This window comes from Nannospalax galili, unplaced genomic scaffold, assembly GCF_000622305.1.
Source record: "Nannospalax galili isolate Female #2095 unplaced genomic scaffold, S.galili_v1.0 scaffold180, whole genome shotgun sequence".
NCBI classification, from domain to species: domain Eukaryota; kingdom Metazoa; phylum Chordata; class Mammalia; order Rodentia; family Spalacidae; genus Nannospalax; species Nannospalax galili.
The window spans coordinates 4,025,434-4,048,654 of record NW_008348199.1 but is presented as its reverse complement, the minus strand read 5'-3'; the positions used below and the strand labels follow the sequence as shown (position 1 = coordinate 4,048,654).

General features: G+C 46.2%; 2 protein-coding genes across 5 annotated transcripts in view; both read left to right on the top strand.

Annotated features, from left to right (window-relative positions):
* The window catches only part of Septin3 (septin 3), a 30,197-nt gene extending 21,756 nt beyond the window's left edge, over nucleotides 1-8,441 (top strand). For 2 of the 4 annotated variants that reach the window (XM_029569146.1, XM_008844782.1), the window contains exons 7-11: nucleotides 664-759; nucleotides 2,654-2,753; nucleotides 4,655-4,706; nucleotides 4,982-5,075; nucleotides 7,167-8,441. In XM_029569146.1, the coding sequence (XP_029425006.1) occupies nucleotides 664-759; nucleotides 2,654-2,753; nucleotides 4,655-4,706; nucleotides 4,982-5,075; nucleotides 7,167-7,232 (408 nt within the window). In that variant the 3' untranslated portion in view covers nucleotides 7,233-8,441. Of the gene's footprint in view, nucleotides 1-663; nucleotides 760-2,653; nucleotides 2,754-4,654; nucleotides 4,707-4,981; nucleotides 5,081-5,460 lie in introns of all 4 variants that reach the window. The other 2 variants (XM_029569145.1, XM_008844783.1) reach the window with 2 other exon arrangements.
* A 2,674-nt stretch (nucleotides 8,442-11,115) lies between these two features.
* The window catches only part of Wbp2nl (WBP2 N-terminal like), a 21,157-nt gene continuing 9,051 nt past the window's right edge, over nucleotides 11,116-23,221 (top strand). Inside the window, exons 1-4 of the mRNA XM_029569181.1 lie at nucleotides 11,116-11,198; nucleotides 19,111-19,219; nucleotides 20,774-20,915; nucleotides 21,086-21,178. Coding sequence (XP_029425041.1) covers nucleotides 11,137-11,198; nucleotides 19,111-19,219; nucleotides 20,774-20,915; nucleotides 21,086-21,178 — 406 coding nt within the window. The 5' untranslated portion in view covers nucleotides 11,116-11,136. The remainder of the gene's footprint in view (nucleotides 11,199-19,110; nucleotides 19,220-20,773; nucleotides 20,916-21,085; nucleotides 21,179-23,221) is intronic.

Sequence of the window (23,221 nt, the reverse complement as noted above, 5' to 3'; positions counted from 1 at the left end):
AACGGGAACAGAGCATGGTCATGGGCACAGCCTGGGGAACCTGGATCAGCTGTTCTTGCCCAACAAAGTTCGGGGACTGAACCTACACAGAGACATTGCCTCTTCTCTCTCAGGCTGGGCTGTGGTAATTGTGTAGTGGGTTTTCCTTTACTTGTGGTCTTCCTGCTGCCAAGGCCTAGAGTCCAGAGATGATTGGTATGAGTTACTTCTCCATTGCTGTGATAAAACACCATGACCACTTATGGAAGGAAGAGTTTATTGGTCTTTCAGTTCCAGAGGGATGAGAGTCCACCTGCCAGAGCAGAAAGCTGAGCGTTCATATCTTCAAGCAGAAACAGGAAACAGAGAGAAAGACTCAAAATGAGGCAAGACCAAAGCCCACCCCCAGTGACGTGCTTCCTCTAGCAAGGCCACACCTTCTAAGACCTCCCGAAACAGCGCCACCCACTGGGGACAAAGTGTCTAAATACTTGGGGCTTATGGGGGACATTTTCATTCATTGGAGCCTATGGGGGACAGTCTCATTCAAACCACCAGAACTGGATTATCAAACACTGGCTTCATCTGACTTTAGGACACACACACACACACACACACACACACACACACACACACCCTACCTGTCTCTCTTCCATGATGACACTCGGTACCTTGCTTGTCTAGGTTCGCAAGGAGCTTGAAGTAAACGGCATTGAATTCTACCCCCAGAAGGAATTTGATGAGGATCTGGAGGACAAGACAGAAAATGACAAAATCCGGGTAGGTGCGTGGGACTCTTTACCACACAGTGTGTCTCAGGCCTTTCCTCCTGCCCATACCCTGGTGTTACCTCATCTGACCCAGGCAGGAGGAGGAGAAGACAGTGGCGTTCAGTACAACTGTGAACCCACAGAAGAGCTTCTTGCACCCAGAAAGCTCGCGTTCCCTTTTATCTTCAGACCACATAAAAGTTCCTTTTCCTTCCCAGGACCTGTCAAGACCAGAGTGGGATGATGGGACACCAGGCAGGGAAAACATTGGGTGGGAGTCCAGGGGAATCTGTACCCTGGTCAGATCTGTACTGAGTTGCCTCAGTTTCTTCTCATTCATAAAATACAGAGGCTAGACAAGGTGAGTGGCTTATAGGCCTTTTTCCCCAAAAGAATCACTTAAAAACCAAACAAGGGGCTGGAGAGATGGCTCAGTGGTTAAGAGCACCAGCTGCTTTTTCAGAGGACCCAGGTTCAGTTTCCAGCACCCACATGGCAGCTAACAACCATCTGTAACTCCAGTTCCAGGGGATCCAACACTCTCTTCTGGCCTCCATGGGCATCTGAGCGTGCTCATGCGCGCACACACACACACACACACACACACACACACAAATAAAAGATTTAAAAATGATTATATAAATCCTAAATGTTTAAAAGGAAATGTTCTACAAGGTTAAACTGCCTAAATCTCTTCATGTATCACATTCATTGATCTTCATATTTTTGTGATGCTAGAGATTACATCATAACATCTTTTTAATTACATAGTTTTGTTTAAAAGATTTATTTTTATTTTATGTGTATGAGCATTTTGCCTGCACGTATGTACTCGCCTAGTGTCTGTGGAGGCCAGAAGAGGATGTTGGATCCTCTGGAGCTGGAGTTACAGATAGTTGTTAGCCTCCATGTGGCTGTCAGAAACTGAACCCAGGTCCTCTGCAAGAGTGGTAAGCGCTTTTAACCGCTTGAACTGTTTCTTCAGCATCTAGTTTTCTTTTTTTTTTTTTTGCCACACTGAGGATCAAACTTAGGGCCTTGGACATGCTAGTCAAGTGCTACACCAAGCTACATTGCCAGCCCAGTCTATTCTTACTGCCAAAGGTGCCTAGTTTTATGGTCTTTCAGAAACATTTGGCTTGATTTTCAGAGAACAGCTCTACATGCATGTGTCCTCGTCTTCCCTAACATAATCATGTGCTATGTGAAGAGACTGATCTGTGAAGGGCTGCATATGCCAGGGCTCCCCTATGAATGACACCGCCTAGTGGCATTGTAGCTGTCTTCTTAGTGTAGTAATACACCATGATATCTGCCCCATGACACGATCACCCACCAACTGTTTTCAGAACTCATTCCTGTCATTAGACAGCATGTGACTAATTTATCCAATGACCACAAGCACACATCAGGCAAATACATTCGGGAACTTGGCCCCTGATAAGAGCAGCCCTAGTACTCTGTTAGTTCAGTATCTGAGCATCTGCCAGTGGGTCTCATGGGAGACTAACATCCTGGTGAGTCTGGCTGTTGTTGGGTGGGTACTATTTGCAAGAGATTCTGTCCTTAGCTCACAGAGTAGTTCCAAATCACACAAAAATAGATGCGCAAACACAATGAACTATACAAAGTGCTCTCTGGTTGAAGGAAGGCCAACTTACCAAGGCTAACCAGCCACGCTGCAGTGAATTCATGGCTGAATCCAGGCCTCCCGAGCCCCACCTCAGTGCTCATTTCAAGAGGCAGAGCCTTGCCTTTGCCACCAGTTAGAATTGCTGAATGGGCAGCAAAGTACATTGTGCAAAGCTGAGATGTTCAGGACCATTCACTGAGCTGCCCTTGAACATTCAGATTCCAGAAGATGACTGTACGCGTGTGTCTGGTTTGTTTCTCTCCCTATCCAGCAGGAGAGCATGCCTTTCGCTGTGGTGGGGAGTGACAGGGAGTATCAAGTCAATGGCAAGAGGGTCCTCGGCAGAAAAACACCCTGGGGGATCATCGAAGGTAATTCGTCACATCTTCAGGAAGAAGTGACTGCTGGTTGGTTACCCAGCAAGCAGCTTTTAAGCATCAATAGGCCAAGGTGCTGTGTTAGGATGTGAAATATGTAACTAATATTAGCCAGATTCTGCCCTGTGAAGGCAGGAGTTTACAGTCTGAAATGATAGTCCCAGGCAGGAAACAGTGAGGCCCATTTAGCATGTGATCAGATGGCAATGGCTTGACCTGTCAAAGGAATTCAGAACCTGGAGACTGAGGTGTGGAAAAACCAGGGAAAAGTTTTCACATGAAGGAAAATGTGACCTGACAGAAGTGCCCAACGGTGGCTCAGATGTCACCTTCTCCACTCTATTAGGAATGGATGTGACCTTGGGAAGGACATGATAATTTCGAAATCCTTCAGAAAATTACTTCAGGGGTTTCATCCAGGGTTGGGGATGTGGCTTGGTGATAGAGTGCTTGCTTAGTGTGTGCGAGACCTTGCGATTCATCCTCTGCACAGCACACCAAAACCAAACCAAGACAAAGCAAACAAAAACCAATCAAACAACCTTTTATTCAATATGGTAACCCTGTAAGGGAAGCAGGGCAGGTGCCCCTGTCCCCGCACTACAAATCAGGTTAAATGCCTTGCCTCCCTTTATGCGCAAGTGGTCACGTAATAGTGAAACTTGGATTTCAAATTTAGATATTTTGATTCCCAAATCAAAGTTTACTCTATTGTCTTGAATTATTTTAATTAATACCATTTTTGCAGTGCTGGTGATAGAACTCAGGGTTTTGCCTGTGCTAAGCAAGTGCTGTACCACTGAACTACATCCCCAAGCTTTTTTTTTTTTTGACAGGTTTCCATTCTATGGCCCAGGCTGGCCTTGAACTCATGATCCTCTTACTTCCATCTCCCAAGTGCTAGGATTGTAGGGTGGTCACCATGCTCAGTGTCTTGAGAATTTAAAACTAGCATCTTATTATTTGCCTTGAATTAGATTTGTGAGAGTGTCATACACACACTGTAAGACCAAAGAGTCATGTCTTAGTCTCTCTGTGCCCATAGTGCTTGGTGAATGGTTCGCAAATAATAGTTACTCTATCTAAGTTAGATTTATTGTATAGAATGTAACCTTTTAAAGCTGGCTTTGTGGTTATATTCTCTGTGTATTTCTTTTAATCAGATTATAAATTCCTTTAGACTAGGAACTGTGGGGCTGGAGAGATGGCTCAGTGGTTAAGGACACTTTGCTGTTCTATCAGAGGATCTGGGTTTGATCCCTAGCACCCACATGGTGGCTAACAGCCGCCTGTAACTCCAGTTCCAGAGGCTCCAACACCCTCTTCTGGTCTCTATGGGCATTGCATTGCATGTGGTACACTTACATACATATAGGCAAAGCATTCATACACATAAAATAATAAATAATATATATTTAGAAAGAAAGAATAGGAACTGTATCTTAGACCTTGGCAAGTTTCTATCTTTGTTATTTGTTTTGGAGACAGGGTCTCAATGACTGGCCTAGATCTCCCTATATAGGCCAGGCTGGCCTGGAACTCAAAGAGATCTGCCTGTCTCTGCCTCCCAAGTTCTGGATTAAAGGCATGTGCTGCCATGCTTGGCCCCTTGGCAAGTTTCTTGAACTGAAGTATTAGTTTTCTGTAAAGTGGGGGACAAACCCAGCCCATATTAGGTGTTATTCTAAAATGTCTAGAATAGTATTGTGCCCATTATAACTGATAATAAGTATTTGTTCAGTAAATAAAATTCAGTACACCAATGTGAGCAGACCTCAGGAAGGGTTACAAAATAACCTGTCCCATGTTCTCTTTAAATGACCCAAGTTTCCCTTCTGGCGTTGCATTGATGAAGTAGCCATCTGTTTTCTTTTCTTTTTTTTTTTTTTTCATAGTGGAAAACCTCAACCACTGTGAATTTGCCCTGCTTCGAGACTTTGTCATCAGGTAAGCTGTTTTCTCTCCCCCTCCCAGATCGCAGATTTAATTATTTGAGCTCAAGGGCAATCTGATAAGATTCTCTGAGTCTTTAGATCTCTCTGACAGAGCATCCTGCCCCAGTTCTAAGCCTGTCTCAAAGCAGAAGGGGTTGGAGAAGTACCATCGGCCTTCTGGAGTGGGTCCAGTCCAGCAAAGCAATGTGTTACCCTCAGAGGTGGGTCACTTCCTCCTCTTCCTGTGCTTAACTGTACTCCCCTCTCTCCTCACCCTGTGTCCTTCAGGACTCACCTCCAGGACCTCAAGGAAGTGACACACAACATCCACTATGAGACTTACAGGGCCAAGCGGCTCAATGACAACGGAGGCCTCCCTCCGGTGAGCGTGGACACAGAGGAAAGCCACGACAGTAACCCATGATGACCGCTTCTCTGTGTCATCACACATGTCCCACTTCTTCAAACACACGCGTCCCAAATACCACCTCCAACCACCTCTTCCTTTCAGCTCTATCCCACATACCTGTCTGGTATTTGTGGAATATTTTGTCTACATTGTGTGTGTGTGTGTGTGTGTGTGTGTGTGTGTGTATGATGTATGTATGTATGTATGTGTGTGTGTGTGTGAGAGAGAGAGCGAGAGAGAGAGGAAGAGCACGTGCCTGGGTGTGTGCACTGAGGTGAGGTGTTTTCATTGCCCTCTCTGGAAAGTTCCTTGTACGTCTGCTCCCTCCATGACTATCCATTCTCGGTCTCCTTTTTCTTGTGCTGTGTGCCTCACTCAAGAGATCTGGGGAAGGTTTTATTTCAAAATGCTGGGAGCAGGTGAGCCACAGACAACTCTTTCTTACCTCTGACCCATCCACAAACTAGGACTGCAGAGATTCTCCAAGGACAGGTGGCTGAGCTAGCCTGAGGTTTCAGGGGCGGGGAAGTTCAGGACAACCTTCAGTGTAAGTTGAGGTGATGGGGAGTTAGCCTTGGACTTCCTGGGAAGATGAAAGGAGAGGTCCTGGGTGAGCAGAGAAGTTGCTTGAGCTGCGTTCCTGCAGAAAGAATTAGTGTCTGAATGGAGCTTCACCCTTCGTCTGTGCCACGGTCGCTGCCCAGTAGCTGTCACCTGTCACTGCTGCAGCTGCTGCTCTCCACGCTCCCCATGCCCGTTTCCTGGCTCGCTGCTCACCTCCTCTTCCCACCCTCTCTCCTTTTTCTCTTTTCCCTCTTTCATATATAAGCCATATATTTTCCCCCACCTGTCTCCTGCCTGGTTCCGACTTTTCACTTCATTTCTATATTTAGAAGTTATGCCTAGCCTACTTCCTAAAAATGACTGTAGGCCACCCTAAAATACAATCACAACTAGAAGTGTGGGACAGCACACACGGAGACAACACGAGCCATGGAGAACACCAGAGCAATCAGTTTCTGAGCCGAGCACTGAAACAGTCCCTGAACTTGAAGTAGCAGAGCAAGGAGAGAAACAGTGATGCCGTTCCCAGTGCTCAGTTCCCTAATTCTGAAGCATCAGAAACAATACGCTGTATTTCTTAGGTTTGGCTTCAGAGATGAGTTTTGGAAGGCACGCCCCCTCTGTCAGCCTTCACTGCTAAGCTGGATTCTCTGTGGCTTCATTTGTCTGGTATATATCTGACTCCTTTCTCTGTTCTCCCCTGCTTTTTTCTGTCTGTCTGTCTGTCTGTCTGTCTGTCTGTCTGTCTCTTTCTCTGCTTCCCTGATTCTGGCTCCTTCTTCCTGTAGATGTTCCCAGGGACAACCTCACAATCATACATTCCGCCTTTTCTCACCTTTATAAGCTCCGTGTTTATTAATGCATACACTTCTGTTAAGTGCACAAATAAGTTAATCTTTTTCCTTTAGTTTTAAAGTCTTCTCTAAGGGAAACAATTTAGCCTTAAGGAAGGAAAATCACCAAGTGATCCTGTTTACAACAATCTTGTCCACCCTCCCACCTCCTGGTCTAGCTGAGGGGCTTAACTGGTCCTCGCTGAATACCAGCATTTATAATCCCAGTCCTTTATCACTCAGGTGCCAGGAAAAACGAGAGATGGAAAATCCATGATTCAGTGGACCAGGTGAAAGAGGAGGGGTGATCAGATGACCCATCATCCCAATCTTATGGTCTCAGTCTTTTCCAGAGACTGATTAATCAATCTAGCCCTCGTCCCTCTTTGCCCGTAAAGTTACTCCAGAGTAGGCTCCCATCAGGCTAGAACAGTGTTATTGGGCTCCCTGAGTTACAGCCAGCTGCGTTGTATGGTGATGACATGGGACTGGGCATCTAGGGCCAGCAGGGGAATCCCAAGGGGTAAGGATGGTGGGCCCTGGAGTCGGAGAATGGTGCCTGACGCCCCCTGATCCATGGTCTCACTTTCCCTGGAGAAGCTGTTTTATGTGTCTGCTACCACCTGCTGGTCTCCGCACCCTCATCCGTTCTCAACTCCCCCTGCAGGGAGAAGGTCTCCTGGGCACTGTCCTTCCACCTGTGCCAGCCACCCCCTGCCCCACTGCTGAATGAAGGCCATTTCAAGCGCTGCTCCTCCCTCAGTCCTCTTGCTGCAGGGCCAAGCCCCTTTTAGTGCTGTGCTTGTCCAGCCCACCACCACAGCCCCCCTCAACCCTCAGAGGTGGGAGGGACCAGCTGCCTCTTTAGGACAGTTGCTTCCTCCATTTAGCCAAATGACTCCTGACCTCCCAGTGGAACGGAGTTTGCGCCAGCACTACTCTGCCCCATCATCTGTGTCCCAGCCCATCTGTAGGGAGAAAGAACTCACCAAGAGCTTCTCCTGCCCTTGCAAACCCAAGCCAGCTGCTTGTAACCATCTCCCGGGGACATGGCGTTGCTCCCTGTCCATTATCCGCATGAGCTGCTCTTGGCTTCCTTAGAAGGTCAAGAAAGCGACATTTCTGCTTGTCTGAGTCACTGAGGTCAGCTGTGTGAGCCCCAGTGTGGGACAAGGGTGTCTCCTTCATTGCTTAAAGGTATTTAGAAGGGTGAGTCAGTACAGATGCTGGGGAGCGAGGGCTAGCATCATTAAAAATCACCGCTGGTGGCTGGCCCAGTGTGTGAACACACCCTCTCCACCCCACAATGCAGTCATTTAGGAAGAGCGGATTTCCTAAGTGACTGCTGCAGTTGACTTCCTTTTCCACAAATAAAAAAGTGAATTAGACACACAGGAAACCCCCCAAACCCACAAGCTATAGGAAGAAAAACAGCACCCTTCTGTACACTGAGCAATATGAAGGATCTCTTCCCACCTCCCCTGACTGTTCCCACTCCCATCCTCCACCCTGTTAATGTGAGTAATGCTTTAGCCTGACCACAGGTGGTCACTGTAGGCTAATGGAGAATACCCAGTGGAGGGCAAAGCCTCCATCAGATGCATGAATGTTTGCGAGTGTCGGCTGCCACTGCCCTTACACTATGTCTTTATAGAACCCACCCTCACCCACCTGCACCCACCATCTCCACCAGGACACAGCTTGCTCAAAGGCTGGTGACTTGTGGGCCATTTATCTACAACCAAGTCCTGATGGAACAAGAGGCCCAAGCCTAGGGGATGCAAGAACGACCCATTTCTAAAATGTTGCCAGTCCCAGCCAACCTTTTGATGACATTCTGGTTAAATTTCCCAGTTGAAAACAAGCCAACAGACACTCAAACTGGTCATGTAAATGTTGCTAGACTTTGTGTTGTACAACTAAACATGCTGTTTGAACAATACTCACTGCCTTGTGTTCTTGCTCCTGGATCAAATTAGCCGTTAGTGACATCCATTCACCCACGTGTGAGCTAAGGACCGTCTTGGTATTGGAAACACTTTATGGGATCAGTTCGTCTTCATGTGGCATGCTGTCATAACCCAGTCATTTCCTGGGACAGCCATCAGGTTCTCTCCCAAATGAGTCGGAGAGTGATGACACTTGACCTCACGGTTGCTGTGCTTTCCCAGAGAGCGGTGTTAATTTTCATTCCATTAACTTCTTAGCTTCCCCCTCCTTTCCTCCTGAGGTGTAAGGACTAGTCATGCCTAGAAAACTAGTTTACAATGATTATGTCAAGAATGTAAAGGGACCAGTACCAGGGCTCCCCCTGGTACGGGCACTTGCTACCAAGTCTCACAATCTGAGTTCCATCTCTAGATCCTACATGGTGGAAGGGAATCGACTCCCTCTGATCTCCTGGTGGGGCAGGTGTGCACAATATATAACTATTTAAAAGGCATTTAAATGCTAGAGCCATGGAGATAGCTCAGCAGGTAAAAAATGCCAGCTGTTGCAAACCAGAAGTCCTGGATTTGGATCCCTGGCATCCACATAAAAAGCCAGGTGTGGCTGCAGGCTCACCTGTAACTTCAGCACTGTGGGTGGGTCACTGGGGCTTGCTGGCCACCAGCCCACTTCTGAGTTCAGTGAGAGTCTGTCTCAAGGGGATAGAGGGAGAGTAACAGGACACCTGATGTCCTCTTTTGGCCTCTTGGGAATGCACACAGATGTGTGCACCCCCCACCGCATGTGCAACACACCACACCGTACATACACAAAAGTTAAACACTCGCTTGTATTTTCCTTGAACTTAATCTAATCCTTCCCCTCCTTTATAGCTTAGCAGACAACCCAACTCTTGCCTGTACATTATTTTTCTGACTTTGTGACAACCGTAATGCAATTCTATTTGGGACCTTGATTTTCTGTGAGGTAAACACAAGGTATAGATGAAAGGAGGGAAATGGTCTGGAGGGCCAGAATGGAAGGGTGAGTCAAGAGGCTCATGGAACCATTCAAGTAAAGTGAAGATGGCTACTAGACAGGTGACACAACACAAATGAAGGGAAACGTGAACGATGGAGCAGTTGGCGAACATCAACTATTACAGCTACAGGAAAACTAAGCACTCAATGCCACCATACAGATCCAGAAGGTGAGGTCCAGAGGACATGATCCTGCCCGAGGTTGCATGGGCCATGGCGGAGAGAGTCTACATTGCAATGCTCATCCCATGGCTGCATACTATTCCTGTTGGACTTCATTTTCAGATGAAAGAAATCGGTCATCAGGACACATCTTACAACAATGGCATGCCAGTCTGCTTGGTAACTTTCTCTAGTGGCACAGTAGTAAACGGTGCATCTCATACTTGACATCTTAATGAAGTCACTAGCCAAGGATGCCTACATCTCCTGGTGCTATTTATGAAGTTTAAAGGAAATAAGAGCATCCACAACATTCTAGTCCTCAAAGCAACTCATCACAGTGATCCCGTCAAGTCCTCACAATCTCCTTTTGGAGGAGACAGGGCAGAGATGGTGGGTGATGCAGACAAAGGCTCAGTAGAGCTTGGAAACCACCACTCAAGGAGGAAAAGAGCCTTCCTGGATGTCCTCTCACCAGACCACTGGTTCTGGTTCCAGGTCTCCCTTGGTGGAAGAACGTTCAAGAGCCGAGGAGTGTAGACCTGTTTCTCTGAGAGAGAAGCTTCCTGATCTGGGGTTGGCTTAGGATAATCTGGGCAGAGATTCTGAAGATGATGGCTGCTTTTAAGCCCCAATTCCCAGCAGGACCACCTGTCTGTGCCCAATGCTGTGACCCAGTGCCAAGGAGACCAGGCTGTGCCCAGTGCTGGGGCTGAGTCCTCATTCCTGGCAAGACCAGTCTGTGCCCAATGTTGCGACCTAGTGCCAAGGGGACCAGGTTGTGCCCAGTGTTGTGACCCAGTGTCAAGAGGACAGGCTGTGCCCAGTGCTGGGGCTGAGTCCTCATTCCCTGCAGGACCAGCCTGTCTGTGCCTAGTGCTGCGACCTAGTGCCAGGGGGATCAGGCTGTGCCCAGTGCTATGACCCAGTGTCAAGGGGACCAGGCTGTGCCCAGTGCTGGGGCTGAGTCCTCATTCCCGGCAAGACTAGTCTGTGCCCAGTGCTGCAATCTAGTGTCAAGGGGACTAGGCTGTGCCCAGTGCTGGGGCTGAGTCCTCATTCCTGGAAGGACCAGCCTGTAAGTGCTCAGTGCTGCCACCCAGTGTCGAGAGGACCGGGCTGTGCCCAGTACTGGAGCTGAGTCCTCATTCCATGCTGGGTCGTGGTGGCATCTCAATCAGGAGCAGCCCATCTTGTGGCAAACTTGGGCAGTTGGCGCCTTGATCAGGCTGTGGGCGGACCGAGAGAAGGCCACTCGGGGGTCCCTCGGCCCCGTCCCGTCTGGGGAGGAGCCAATTCATGAACATGCCCCCTTCCGTGTCCGGGCCATCTCACCCCTGACTCCGCTGGCCCCTCTTGTGACAGCTGTCAGCTCATTCTTGCTTTCTGCGCCATAATCTCCGCCCTTCCCTCAGGCCCCGCCCCCTGCCCGTCAGGCCCCGCCTCCGCCCGTCAGGCCCCGCCTCTTCCCATTTGAGGGGAGGCGGGAGGGGGACGAAGAGCAAGATGGCGGTGAACCAGAACCACTCCGCGGACCGTCGTGGGGTCGCCATCCCTCGTGGAGAAAGGTGTCTGCAGGGAATTGTGGGCTGCTGTCAGGGGCGGGAGAAGAGGCTGCAGTATCTCGGCCAATCGAGGTCTTTCCCGCCCTTTCTAGGCGCAGGCCTCTAAGCTCCGCCCCGACGCGGGCGTCCCCTGAGGATGCGAAGGCGGGGCGAAGCTGAGGCGTGAAGGCCTAGCGCATGCGCGGGGCGGGAGCTGGCGAAGCTGAGGTGCGGAGGTCGGCGGACAGGCGTATGCGCATGCGTATACCCTGGGCGGGAGTGGGGCCCCGGGAGCAGTGTCTTCTCAGAGGGAAGACCTCAGCGTCGGGCTCCGCGGTGCTGAGAGGGAAGCGTGGGTCGCTGCAGAAAGATCTCGAACTGCCCAGAGCCTTTCTTGGCCTCCCGTGGTGCCCCCTCGGCGGCATCTCAGTCCAGAGAAGCCCATTAGGAGGCCTTTTAGGCCGCGAACCCTCCCCCGACCCGTGTTCCTCACAGGCTGTGGGTTATGCCCCCTCTCTGCGCTGATTTGCCTCTTCTCCCTGCTTGCAGGGAGACTCACGTACTGTGATGCACGCAACACCAGGGTAGGTTTGAATGGTTAGGAAGGTCCGAGGTCTACGTCATGTGATGGTCTTTCCTTTTTTTTGTCTTTTTGAGACAGGGTTTCCCTGTAGCCCCAGCTGCCCTGGAACTCACTATGTAGACCAGGCTGGCCTTGAACTCACAGAGATCCGCCTGCCTCTGCCTCCCGAGTGCTGGGATTACAGGCGTGTACCACCACGCCCAGTGGTCTTTCTTTTACTTTAAAAAAAAATTTCCTTTTTATTTTATGTGTATGAGTGAATTACTGCATGGAAGTGCATCCATGTCATGCAATATCCATGGAGGTCAGAGGAGGGCGTCGGATCTCTGGAACTGGAGTTATGGAGGGTTGTTAGCCTCCATGTGGGTGCTGGGATTTGAGGGGCAGCCAGTGCTCCTAACTGCTGAGCCATCTCTCCAGCCCACTAAACTAAAAAGGTTGTATGTATGTTATATATAAAATATATAAATTATATAAAAATGTATAAATGATTTTATATATTTTTTATATTTTATTTTTATTTGATGTGTATGAATGTATTGCCTGCATGTATGTAAGTGCAGCATGTACAAGTATATGTAGTGCCCACAGAGGCCGCAAGAGGGTGTTAGGATCCCGTGGAACTGGGTTACAGGTGGTTGTGAGCTGCCTTGCTGGGAACCGAGCTGGGGGTGGGGTCCTCTGCTAGAGCAGCCAGTGCTCTTAACTGCTGGGCCGTTTCTCCAGCTCCACTTTCTTTGAGTTAGTCTTGCTTAGGAACTCCTTCTGCCTCAGCGTCCCAATGAATGTTTCCTGTAATTTAAAAAACAAAACAACGAAACAGGCCAGAATGTCTCCGATTTGGAACTGAGCAAGGATTTGTGCACGCTGGAACCCCAAGTAATAGCGATAGTGGAAAGCATCCCCAGTGGATTGGTAAATGAGGAAAGTAGGTTACAGAGCAGTTGGTCGCGTGAGGAAAGCACATTTGTGATTGGGATTGTTTGTAAAGTGTTTTGTTCCTGTCTTGCCTTAGCACAGTACATTTTGGACATCCCTAATCTGAACATCTAAAGTGCCATCAAAGCTTTAGCTACATACAGATACAGTGGTGTGATCCTGCTGGGATTACAGGTGCATGCCACCATACCTGGCTTGAGATCCCAGCTGAGAAGTCATAATGTATGGGCCAGATCATGAGGTAAAAATGGAAGAGATCAAATTGTTTTATTTTATTCATTGTTTAACCCTTCTGTAGATAATACTATATGTCATTTTAGAAAACTTAGGAAAAAGTTGATTAGCCCAAATTCCAGCATTGAGTAGTTTTTACCTCTTGGTATGGCTACCTCTGCACTTTTCCCCATGGAAACACGCACTTGCTCCTCCTCACCAACTGCTTTCAAACTTATTTTTCTTGTCTGCTACTATCGGGGGTGCTATCCAGCATCAACACCTATGTTGTTATTGTCAGTGGCTGACACTGTGGATGCATAAATCTTTGGTCAATTCTAAATCTGAGATATTCTGAGTTTTTTTCTCATTACCATAAACATTACTGCTTGAATTAAAACAATTTTTTCCTGTTTTTTTTTTTTTTGAGGTAGGGTCTCCCTGTGGCCCCAGCTGGCCTAGAACTCATTATGTAGACCAAGCTGGCCTCGAACTTACAGAGATCTGCCTGCCTCTGCCTCCCAAGGGAGGGATTAAAAGGATTTGCAACCACATCTGGCTAAAAATTTTTAAAATTACATTTCTGTGTATGTGCACACATGTACACATGCCACTGCAGGTATACCATGGCATGCATGTGCAAGTCAGGATAACCTGCAGGAGTTGGCTCTCTTCTTCCAACACGTGAATCCCAGGCATCAAATTCAGGTCATCTGGCATAGCAGCAAGTGTCCTTATCCACCGAGCTATCTCTCCAGCCCCTGTTTGAATTATTTTTGTAAACATATCTTTACATATCTATCAAAACATATCTTTGGGCCTGCTACTCCCTGGCTCTGTGCCTGCCTTGTGATGCCAAGAATGCTGTGAGAGGTACAGAAGTCCCTGGGGTGAGCCCCTCTTGCCTCTTCTAAGGAAATGAGTAGTGCTTGGCCTTTAGTAACAGCACTGTGTGTATAGCCAGTTTGTCCTTGTGCTGGATAGCTTTAGTGTCAACTTGACACACCTGGGTTGAGGGAGCCTCAATCGGGAAATTGCCTCTATTGGACTGGCCTGTGGCCATGTCTGAGGGGCATCTTCTTGATGAGTGATGTGGGAGGGCCCAGCCCACTGTGGGTGGTGCCACCCCTGGGCAGGTGGGCCTGTGTTGGATAAGAAAGCAGGCTGAGCAGGGGCCAGGGGAGCAAGCCAGTAAGCAGCGTTCCTCCATGGCCTGTGCTCCAGCTCCTGCCTCCAGGTTCCTGCCCTGAGTTCCTCCCTTGGGCTCCCTGATGAACTGCATGCGACCTGGGAGATGTAAGACAAATAAACCCTTTCCTCCCCAAGTTGGTACTGGTCAGAGTGTTTTGTCACAGCAATGAAGACACAAACCAGGACAGTTCTTCTGCCTGACAGAGATGGGTATTTCCCAAGTATAGCAAAGTTGTGAAGGTTGCTATGTCAACAGACAAAGATACTAAGAATCACAAATGAATTGCATTCACTTTTGAATAGACTGTGCCAAATTGCACCAGAGCAACAAACAACAGTTACTTGAGGAGGTGATAAAGGCAAGTGTTGCTTTTGATAATAGAAGAGTAGCGGGTGCATCAGAAGGTGAAGCTGCCTTGATGTCTGTTAGGGCCTGGAAGAAAGTGGACCTTTAAGTTACTTCTATTCTAAAAATGTGTTTGGAGCATGTCAGCCTCCAAAAAGAAAGAGGGAGAGGAGAGGAAGGGAGAGAGGAAGACATGAGGGAAGAGCCTGCTCTGGCAGTTTCAGGCCGTAGCAGTCCGACAAGCCAAAGTAGAAGAGGAAAAGCAGTGCAGAGGGCTCCTCAGTATCGGACGATTCAAGATGCATAAGGACAAAGAAAACCACATATACCATCAATAAGGAGGAAGAATGTAGTGACTAATATCATTAGAATAAAAAAGACCTTTTGGAGTACAAAGTTCAGTTGGTTAGTCAAGATTAGTTTAGTATTTGATCATAAGAACACAATACCAAATAGGTTTTTAAAAAAATATTTTATTTACTATGTATTTTATGTGTATGAGTGTGTTGCCTGCATGTAAGTGCACCTGTGTTGTGCAGTGCCCTCAGAGGTCAGAAGAGGGAATCAGATCCCATGGAACTGGAGTTACAGGTGGTTGTTAGCTGCCATGTGGTGGTGCTAGGAATTGAACCTGGTCCTCTGCAGGAGCAGTCAGCACTCTTAACTGCTGAACCATCTCTCCAGCCCCAGGTTTTGTTTTTTTTTTTTTAACTATAAAATAGTTCATAGGAAGTAAAATGTTATGTTTCTTTTTTGCCTAACACAGCATAGGTTGGACATTCCTGATTTAAAAATCCAAAATCTAGGGAAAAAAATCCAAAATCTAAAATACTCCATTACATCCAGGTGTGGTGGTACATGCCTGTTATCTTAGCCCTAACCCTGCCTAACAAGACCCTATCTCAAAACACAAAACAATTTTTGAGTGCCACAAGATACCTCAACTGGAAAACTTCATACTTTGTCTTACGTATAACATTGTTAAAAATATTATATACGGGGCTGGAGAAATGGCTCAGCATTTAAGAGCACTGGCTGTTCTTGCAGAAGACCCAGGTTTGAATTCCAACACCCACTTGGCAGCTAACAACTATCTGCAACTCCAGTTTCAAGAGATCAGACACCCTCTTTTGACCTCTGCGGGTCATGTACGACATGGGTGTACTTACATACATGCAGGCAATATACTCATACACATAAAATAAAAAGATATTAAAAATTTATACAATTATAAAATACAATTATAAAAAATATATACCTCTGGTTATATGTATAAGGTATATATGAAACAAATGAATTTCATGTTTAAACTTGGGTCTCATTCCCCCAAATCTCATTACGTATGTGCAGATATCCAAAGCCAAACCACTTCTAAGTATGTAATTAAGGGATACTCAATTCATACCAAAGAAATCAGGATTTGTTAGTTATAACTAATATTACATTTATTTATTTATTTATTTATTTTTACATGTATGAGTGTTTTGCCTTCATATATGTAAGTGCACCTGTGTTGTGCAATGTCTGTGGAGATCAGAAGAGGGCATCAGATCCCCTGGAACTGGAATTATGTACAGTTGTTACCTGCTTTGTGGGTGCTGGGAACTGAACCCAGATCCTCTGCAACAAGCAGCCTGTGCCCTTAACCACAGAGCCATCTCTTCAGTCCCTTAATCTTGAATTAATTTTAATAAAAATAGAAAACAATACTATTAGCTATCATAGAATGTTATTGTTATCCCACTATAAAAGCTTTATTTATATCTGATTAGTTTATTTGTGGATTTGTTTGTTTTGTTTTGTTGAAATGGGATTTCACTATACGGCTCAGACTAATCATCATGTAAGCCCAGAGGCTGGCCTTGAACTCTGTGTGTGTGTGTGTGTGTGTGTGTGTGTGTGTGTGTGCGTGCGCGTGCGTGTCTGTGGTTCTGTGCTTGTGGTGTATACATGCACATGTGTGCTCCTTTGTGTACAGGCAGAGGCAGGATATCAGGAGTCCCTATCACTCTCCACCTGATTTTGTTCAGACAGTCTTATGCTGAACCTGAAGTTCACTGTTTGATTAGGCCAGTTCCTGTGAGTCTCCTGTCTCTGCTCCCCAGTGCTGCGGTTACAGGCACATGGGGCCATGCATAGCTTTTACTTGGATGCTGGGGATTAGAACTCAGGTGTTGTTGCTTTCACAACAAGTACTGTTACCCACTAAATCATCTCTCCAGCCCCCCACCCTCGACCTTCAACTCTTGACCCTCCTGCCACAGCTTCCCAAGTGCTGGGATCAGGTATGCACTACCATGTCCAGCAGGAAATTGTAGAGTTTAATTTACATTTAATGTCATTGTTAACACTGAAGGACTTCTGCAGTTTTGCTGTTTGTTTTCTACCTCTTTCTTTCGTGTTCCATAATGCCTTCACTACTGCCATTACATTTGAAATTTTTCCTAGTATTCCATTTAATTCCATCTCCTTTTTTGTATATATTTTAGTTACTTTGTGGTTGTCTTGAAGATTATACTTAGTACATTAATTTGCATCAAATCAATACCAACTTAATTTTAAAAAAATTATTTTTATTTAATGTGTATTAGTGTTTTGCCTGCATATATATAAATGCACCTGTGTTATGCAGTACCTGCAGAGGCCAGAAGAGGGTGTTGGAGTCCCTGGAGCTGGAGTCATGGACAGTTCTTAGCTGCCATGTGGATGCTGGGTACTGAACCTAGGTCCTCTGGAAAAACAGCCAGTGCTCTTAACGACTGAGCCAGCTTTCCAGCTCCTAACTTTTAATGATGTATAAAATCTTTGGTCCTATATAGCTCTGCCCACTACCACAATATTTTTGTCACAAATTACATCTTTATATGTTACATGCCTATCATCATAATGATTATTTTGTTATTTGCCTGATCTTCCAGTGTTTCCTACCTGTACTAGTAATATAGGTTGTTATTTTTAAAGCTGCTGCTGGGCTGGAAAGAGTGAGTTTAAAATCCCATGAAGCTCGCTTAGATTCAGCTCTTGTTGCCTTTTAGCTCTTGTTTAAACCTTCCCCTAGTGTTTTAAGCCTTTTTAAATTCTGGTAATTGTTTAATCCTGTTTTGGAAGCTCAAAGTCATGTTGGCATTGGCTAAGCTTGGGGGTGGGCCCTTTCGCAGGTGCATGGCATAGTGGTGGATAGGAGTGTCCAGGGGATTGTACAATTCTGATTCAATTTAGAGTTCTGCACAAGTAGATTCTGAGGTTTTTTTTTGGTCTTTTTGACACAGGGTCTCCCTGTAGCCCTAGCTGGCCTGGATTTGCTTTAGAGACCAGGTTGGCCTCAAACTCACAAAGACCCGCCTGCCTCTGCCTCCCAAGTGCTTGGATTAAAGGTGTGCGCCATCACCCCAGCTGATGAAGAGTATTTTTGTTTTTTGCCAATTTATTCATTGCTTTTGTGACTATACTGACCTTGCACATTCCCTGTTCCACTGTTTTCCTGGTAGCCTGGTTCTTCAAGGACAGATGCCCTTTCCTCTGCATAATCCCACTCAAGTTACAGTGCTCATTGCCTTACAACTGGGTTATTTTAGGAGCTCTTAGGTGGATCCTTCCAGTATATCAGCCCCTCCTCAGTCATGCAGCTTCCTTGCTGAAAACGCCACAGCCCACAGTTCCTCCTCCTTGTCCAATGATTTCTCCAAACTCGAATCCCAGAATGACTTCCCAGCTTGGTCCCACTATTCCTAACGTCACACCATGCTATGGCTTGATTAATCCACATAGCCAGACTTCTCCCAATTATGCAGTTGCTTTCTACTACCTGTGCCTGCACCTCCATTAATAGTATTGACCCCTATGCCCTACCTGTTTCTTAAAAATCAGCTGTGGCCGACCTTTCTATGAGATCTTTCATAATTGTTTACACCAAAAGCTATCTTTCTTCTGTTAAGTTATTGTGCTATTTTGTGCCATTTACATGATATGTGTCACCTATTACTTGCATTGTGTTCTAAGTTCAAGTTCTCTCTTTTTAAATATATTGAGTAGCTTCCCCTTTGTTAGTGGAGGCGCTCTGTATGCCTTACCTTCTTTATCAGCATCAGTGAAACATCTCCACCAAGAAGTTCTTTATACTCATTGCACTAAGAAGTGTAAGAATTAATGACAAACATTGAGAACAAGAAGTTTGAGAAGAAAAAGACTATCCAGTGATAAAAATGGGAAAGGAGCTGGAGAGAGAGAGAGTTGAGAACACTTCCTGCTCTTCCAGATGACGTGGGTTCAGTTCCCAACACCCACATCAGCTGGCTCACAATCACCTGTGACTCCAGCTCTAAGGGATCTGACATGCTCTGGCCTCCATGGACACACATGCAGGTGGCATACACTCACACTCACACATACACATAAAAATTAGTAAAATCTTTTAAAAAGGGGGAATAGGAATAAACTGCCTAAGAACTATATTGTGTGAATTCCTCTTTATTTCTTTTAAACAGTAGGAGTAGTAGCAGGTGTTTATTGACTAAGAACTTGATTTGTGTCATTTTGGTCTCATTTTTGGCAGCACTGGAGATTGAATTTGGCCTTGCACATGCTACACAAATGTTCTGCCTCTAAGCTGTCATTTTTGGTATCCTTGCAATCATATGCTATCATCTACCTTTCCTTTTCTGCAGTGTCCTGAAGCAGAGTTCAGATGTGGAGCTCTCCTTCCCACAGCCACCGCAGGGCTCCAACCTCTTCAGTAGCACAAAGAGGGGAACACTGTTTCTTACCTCATATCGGGTAATTTCTCCTTCTCTTTTGATCGACTGATTAGCTCTGTTTTTCTGAAACTTGAGAAAGTTAAACGTTGGCTTTTAAAATGTTTTTGTTTATTTTTAGTTTTTTAGAATTTTTATTTAATTATTTATTTTTTTGGTCTTTTTGAGACAGGGTCTCCCTGTAGTCCCAGCTGGCCTGGAACTCACTATATAGACCACGCTGGTCTTGAACTCACAGAGATCCGCCTGCCTCTGCCTCCCAAGTGCTGGGATTAAAGGTGTGTACCACCATGTCTGGTCAGTTTTTTAGAATTTTAAAATTTTATGTGTATGAGTGTTTTGCCTGCATGTATATAGCTCACCACATATGTGCAATGCCCATGGAAGTCAGAAGAAGGTATTGGATCCCCTGGAACTGGAGTTACAAGCAGTTGTTGACCACCATGTGGGTGCTGGGAACCAAACTTGGGTCCTCTGCAGGAGCAGCCAGTGCTCTTAACCAATGAGCCATCTCTCTAACCCCTAAAGTGTTTTTATTTTATTTATTCTTATTTTATGTGTATGAGTGTTTTACCTGCATGTGTGAAAGTGCACCTGTGTCTTGGAAAGCCCTCAGAGGCCAGAAGAGGGTTCAGATCCCCTTGACCTGAAGTTATGGTTGGTTATTAGCTGCCATGTGGGTGTTGGGAATCATCCTGGGTCCTCTGGAAGAGCAGTCAGTGCCTTTAACTGCTGAGCCATCTCTCCAGCCCATTGAAAAAATATTTATTCTTACTCTATGTATATATGTGTATGTCTGTGTGAAGATGTGTGTGCTGTGTGTGTTGGTGCCATTAGAGGCCAGAAGAGGGCATCAAATACTCTGGAACTGGAGTTATAGGCAGTGTGAGTCACTGAATATAGGAGCTGGAAACCAAACCTGGGTCCTCTGCAAGAGCAACAGGTGCTCTTAAACACTGAGCCATCATTCCTGCCCCTTAAAGTGTTTTAAAACATTTTCACAGGGGCTGGAGAGATGGCCCAGCAGTTAAGAACACTGGTTGACCCGGGTTTGAATACCAGCACCCACATAGCAGCTAACAACTGTCCTAACTCCAGTCCCAGGGGATCTGACAGCCTCTTCTGACCTCTGCGGGCATTACACGACATGGGTGCACTTACCTACATTCAGGCAATATACGCTTACACATAAAATAAAAATAATAAATAAAATTAAAAAACAAAAATTTTCACAATAGGTAAGGTGGTACACTTCTTTAATCCCAGCACTCAGGATCCAAAGTAGTCTAACTGTGAGATCAAGGCCAGCCTAGTCTACATAGCAAGTTCCAGGCCAGCTGGGACTACAGAGACCCGATCTCAAAACAACAACAACAACAACAGCAACAAAAAAACCCAACCAAACAACAACCCCAAAACTCCCACACATTTTCACTTTGAGGTTTTTCCATTTTGAAGAGGGATAGAAGTTTCTTAATTAAGCCAAACTGCCAAAATGGCCTTGACCTCATTCCTACAAGTGTCTGTCCATGGACAAATTCTGTATTCTTTTTCCAAAGTTTCTTTCCTCACTCAGGTGATTTTTGTGACTTCATGCTCAGACAATGATCCCATGTTGTCTTTTATGATGCCATTTAATCTGATGAGTAACTTCACTGTCGAGCAACCAGTCTTTGGTGCGAACTACATTAGAGGAACTATTCAGGCAGCTCCAAATGGTAAGTGTCTCCCTTTAGAAGTGGAGGTTCCCCCACCCCCTGCAAAAAAAATTCCAGAAAGGTTAAGATTCAGACTTAGTTCATGTTAGAATCCAAACGAACTCTGTCCTGATTCTCTGAGTAGTGCTGCCCTCAGTGTTTTTCTCAGCATTTGCCCTTTATTCCCCCAGGTGGCTGGCAAGGAACAGCTACTTTTAAAATAGTCTTCAGGAAAGGCGGTGCCATCGAGTTTGCCCATTTGATGACCAAAGCTGTTGCTGCTGGTGAGTGACACTGATAGCATACTGCCTGTCTTAGGGGTTTAAGGATTAGGGTAGGTCTGTTATTCTTCCAAGACTCGGGGGGCCTCTGCAGTCAGAATTCAGCAGGATTTCATACTGTCTGTCAAGTTCTCCAGTGTGTGCTGAGACCACGAAGATGATTCATCTCACCTTGTCCAGAAGGAGCTTATACAGTGGGAGCTGCGTCAGACCCCTGCATGACTATAGCTGATGGCCTTCTGTCCTTTAAAGTGGGTGTTGTGCTCAATGTGCAGTCTTTTCCTGGGGCCAGGGAGCCCCAGGCACTTAGCTCTTTCCTCTGGCTGGTTTTGATCCTCTGTCCTCTCTGGCCTTGCTTTCTCCTGGGTTTGCTCTTGTCTTCTGTAAGAGGGAAGTAGAGGTACATCACTGACCTAATGGCTGTACCAGAACTCCTTCAGACTTTGACTACAAATCCTCTTTTATGGTCACTCTTTGTTCACTCATGCCTTACTTCACGCCACTCACACTTACCTTTTATACTCCAGCCAAACTGGACTTTGTGCCTCATTCACTCTCTTCTCTGTCAGGAATGCTCTTCCTTTTCTCTCTTGCTATCTACCTCCAACTTCAGTCTACATGAGGCAAACACAACCTAGTAGAGACAGACACACGCAGATTGTGTGTGTGTGTGTGTGTGTGTGTGTGTGTGTGTGTGTGTACTGTACTGGTTTGAATGAGAATGTCCCCATAGGCTCCAAGTATTTGGACAGTTTGTCCCCAGTTGGTGGCATTGTTTTGGGAGACTTTAGGAGGTGTGGCCATGCTGGAGGAAGTGTGTCACTGGGTTGGGGGGTGGACTTTGAGAGTTCCTAAGCCTTGTGGGAAATCCCTCTCTGCATCCTGTGTCTGCTTGAAGATGTGAGTGCTTAGCTTCTTGCTCCTGCTTGTCACTGCACAGTTCTTCCCTGCCATGACAAATGCCAATCCCTCTGGAACCATAAGATCAAATAAACACTACCTTATATAAGTTGCTTTTGTCAGTGTTTCTATCACAGCAACAGCAAAGTAAGTAATATAAAAATATTTGCTCGAACCGGGCGTGGTGGCGCATGCCTTTAATCCCAGCACTCGGGAGGCAGAGGCAGGCGGATCTCTGTGAGTTCAAGGCCAGCCTGGTCTACATAGGGCTGAGCAGGCAGATACATTCTGGCCAAATCTATGAGCTTCAGGTTCAGTGAGATCCGGTCAAGAAATAAAAGGTGGACCCAGGCTTGGTGGTACATGTCTTTAGTCCCAGCACTTGGGAGGCAGAGGCAGGCGGATCTCTGTGAGTTCAAGTCCAGCCTGGTCTACATAGTGTGTTCTGGGACAGCTGGGGCTACAGGGAGACCCTGTCTCAAAAAGACCCCCCAAAATTTGCTATAATAGAGGCATGAATATAGTGCTAGGGACACACAGGAGGGTGGTATGAAGTTTCTAGCTTAGTATAGGGAATGAACTATGGTGGAGAGATGGCTCAGTGGTTACAAATACAGAAGACCCAAGTTCAGTTCCCAGCACCTGTGCTGAGTAGCATTCAGCTATCTGTAACTCCAGCTCCAGGAGGATCTAATGCCTCTGGCCTCCAAAGGAACCCATACTCACATGCACATAACACACACATAATTAAAACAAAAAATAAAGACTATCACAATAAACTCCCTTTATCTAGATTTATCCAGCTTCAGCACTTCAGCATTTTTCTTTTTACTTTATCTTGCTCTTTTTTAAACTTTTCTTTTCACTTGTGGTTATGTAACAAAAGTAATTTTCTTCATTTCTGAATCTTTAAGTGTAATCTCAGAACAAGGACACTCTCTTATCTAACCTTAGTATGCTTGTAAAATTCAGAAAATTTGGGCTGGAGAGTTGGCTTGGCGGTTAAGAGCACTGACTGCTCTTGCAGAGGACTTGGGTTCGATTCCCAGCACCCACATGGCAGCTCCGAACCATCCTTAACTCCAGTTCCAGGGGAATCCGAAGCCCTCTTCTGACCTCCATGGCATTGCATGACACGGGTGCACT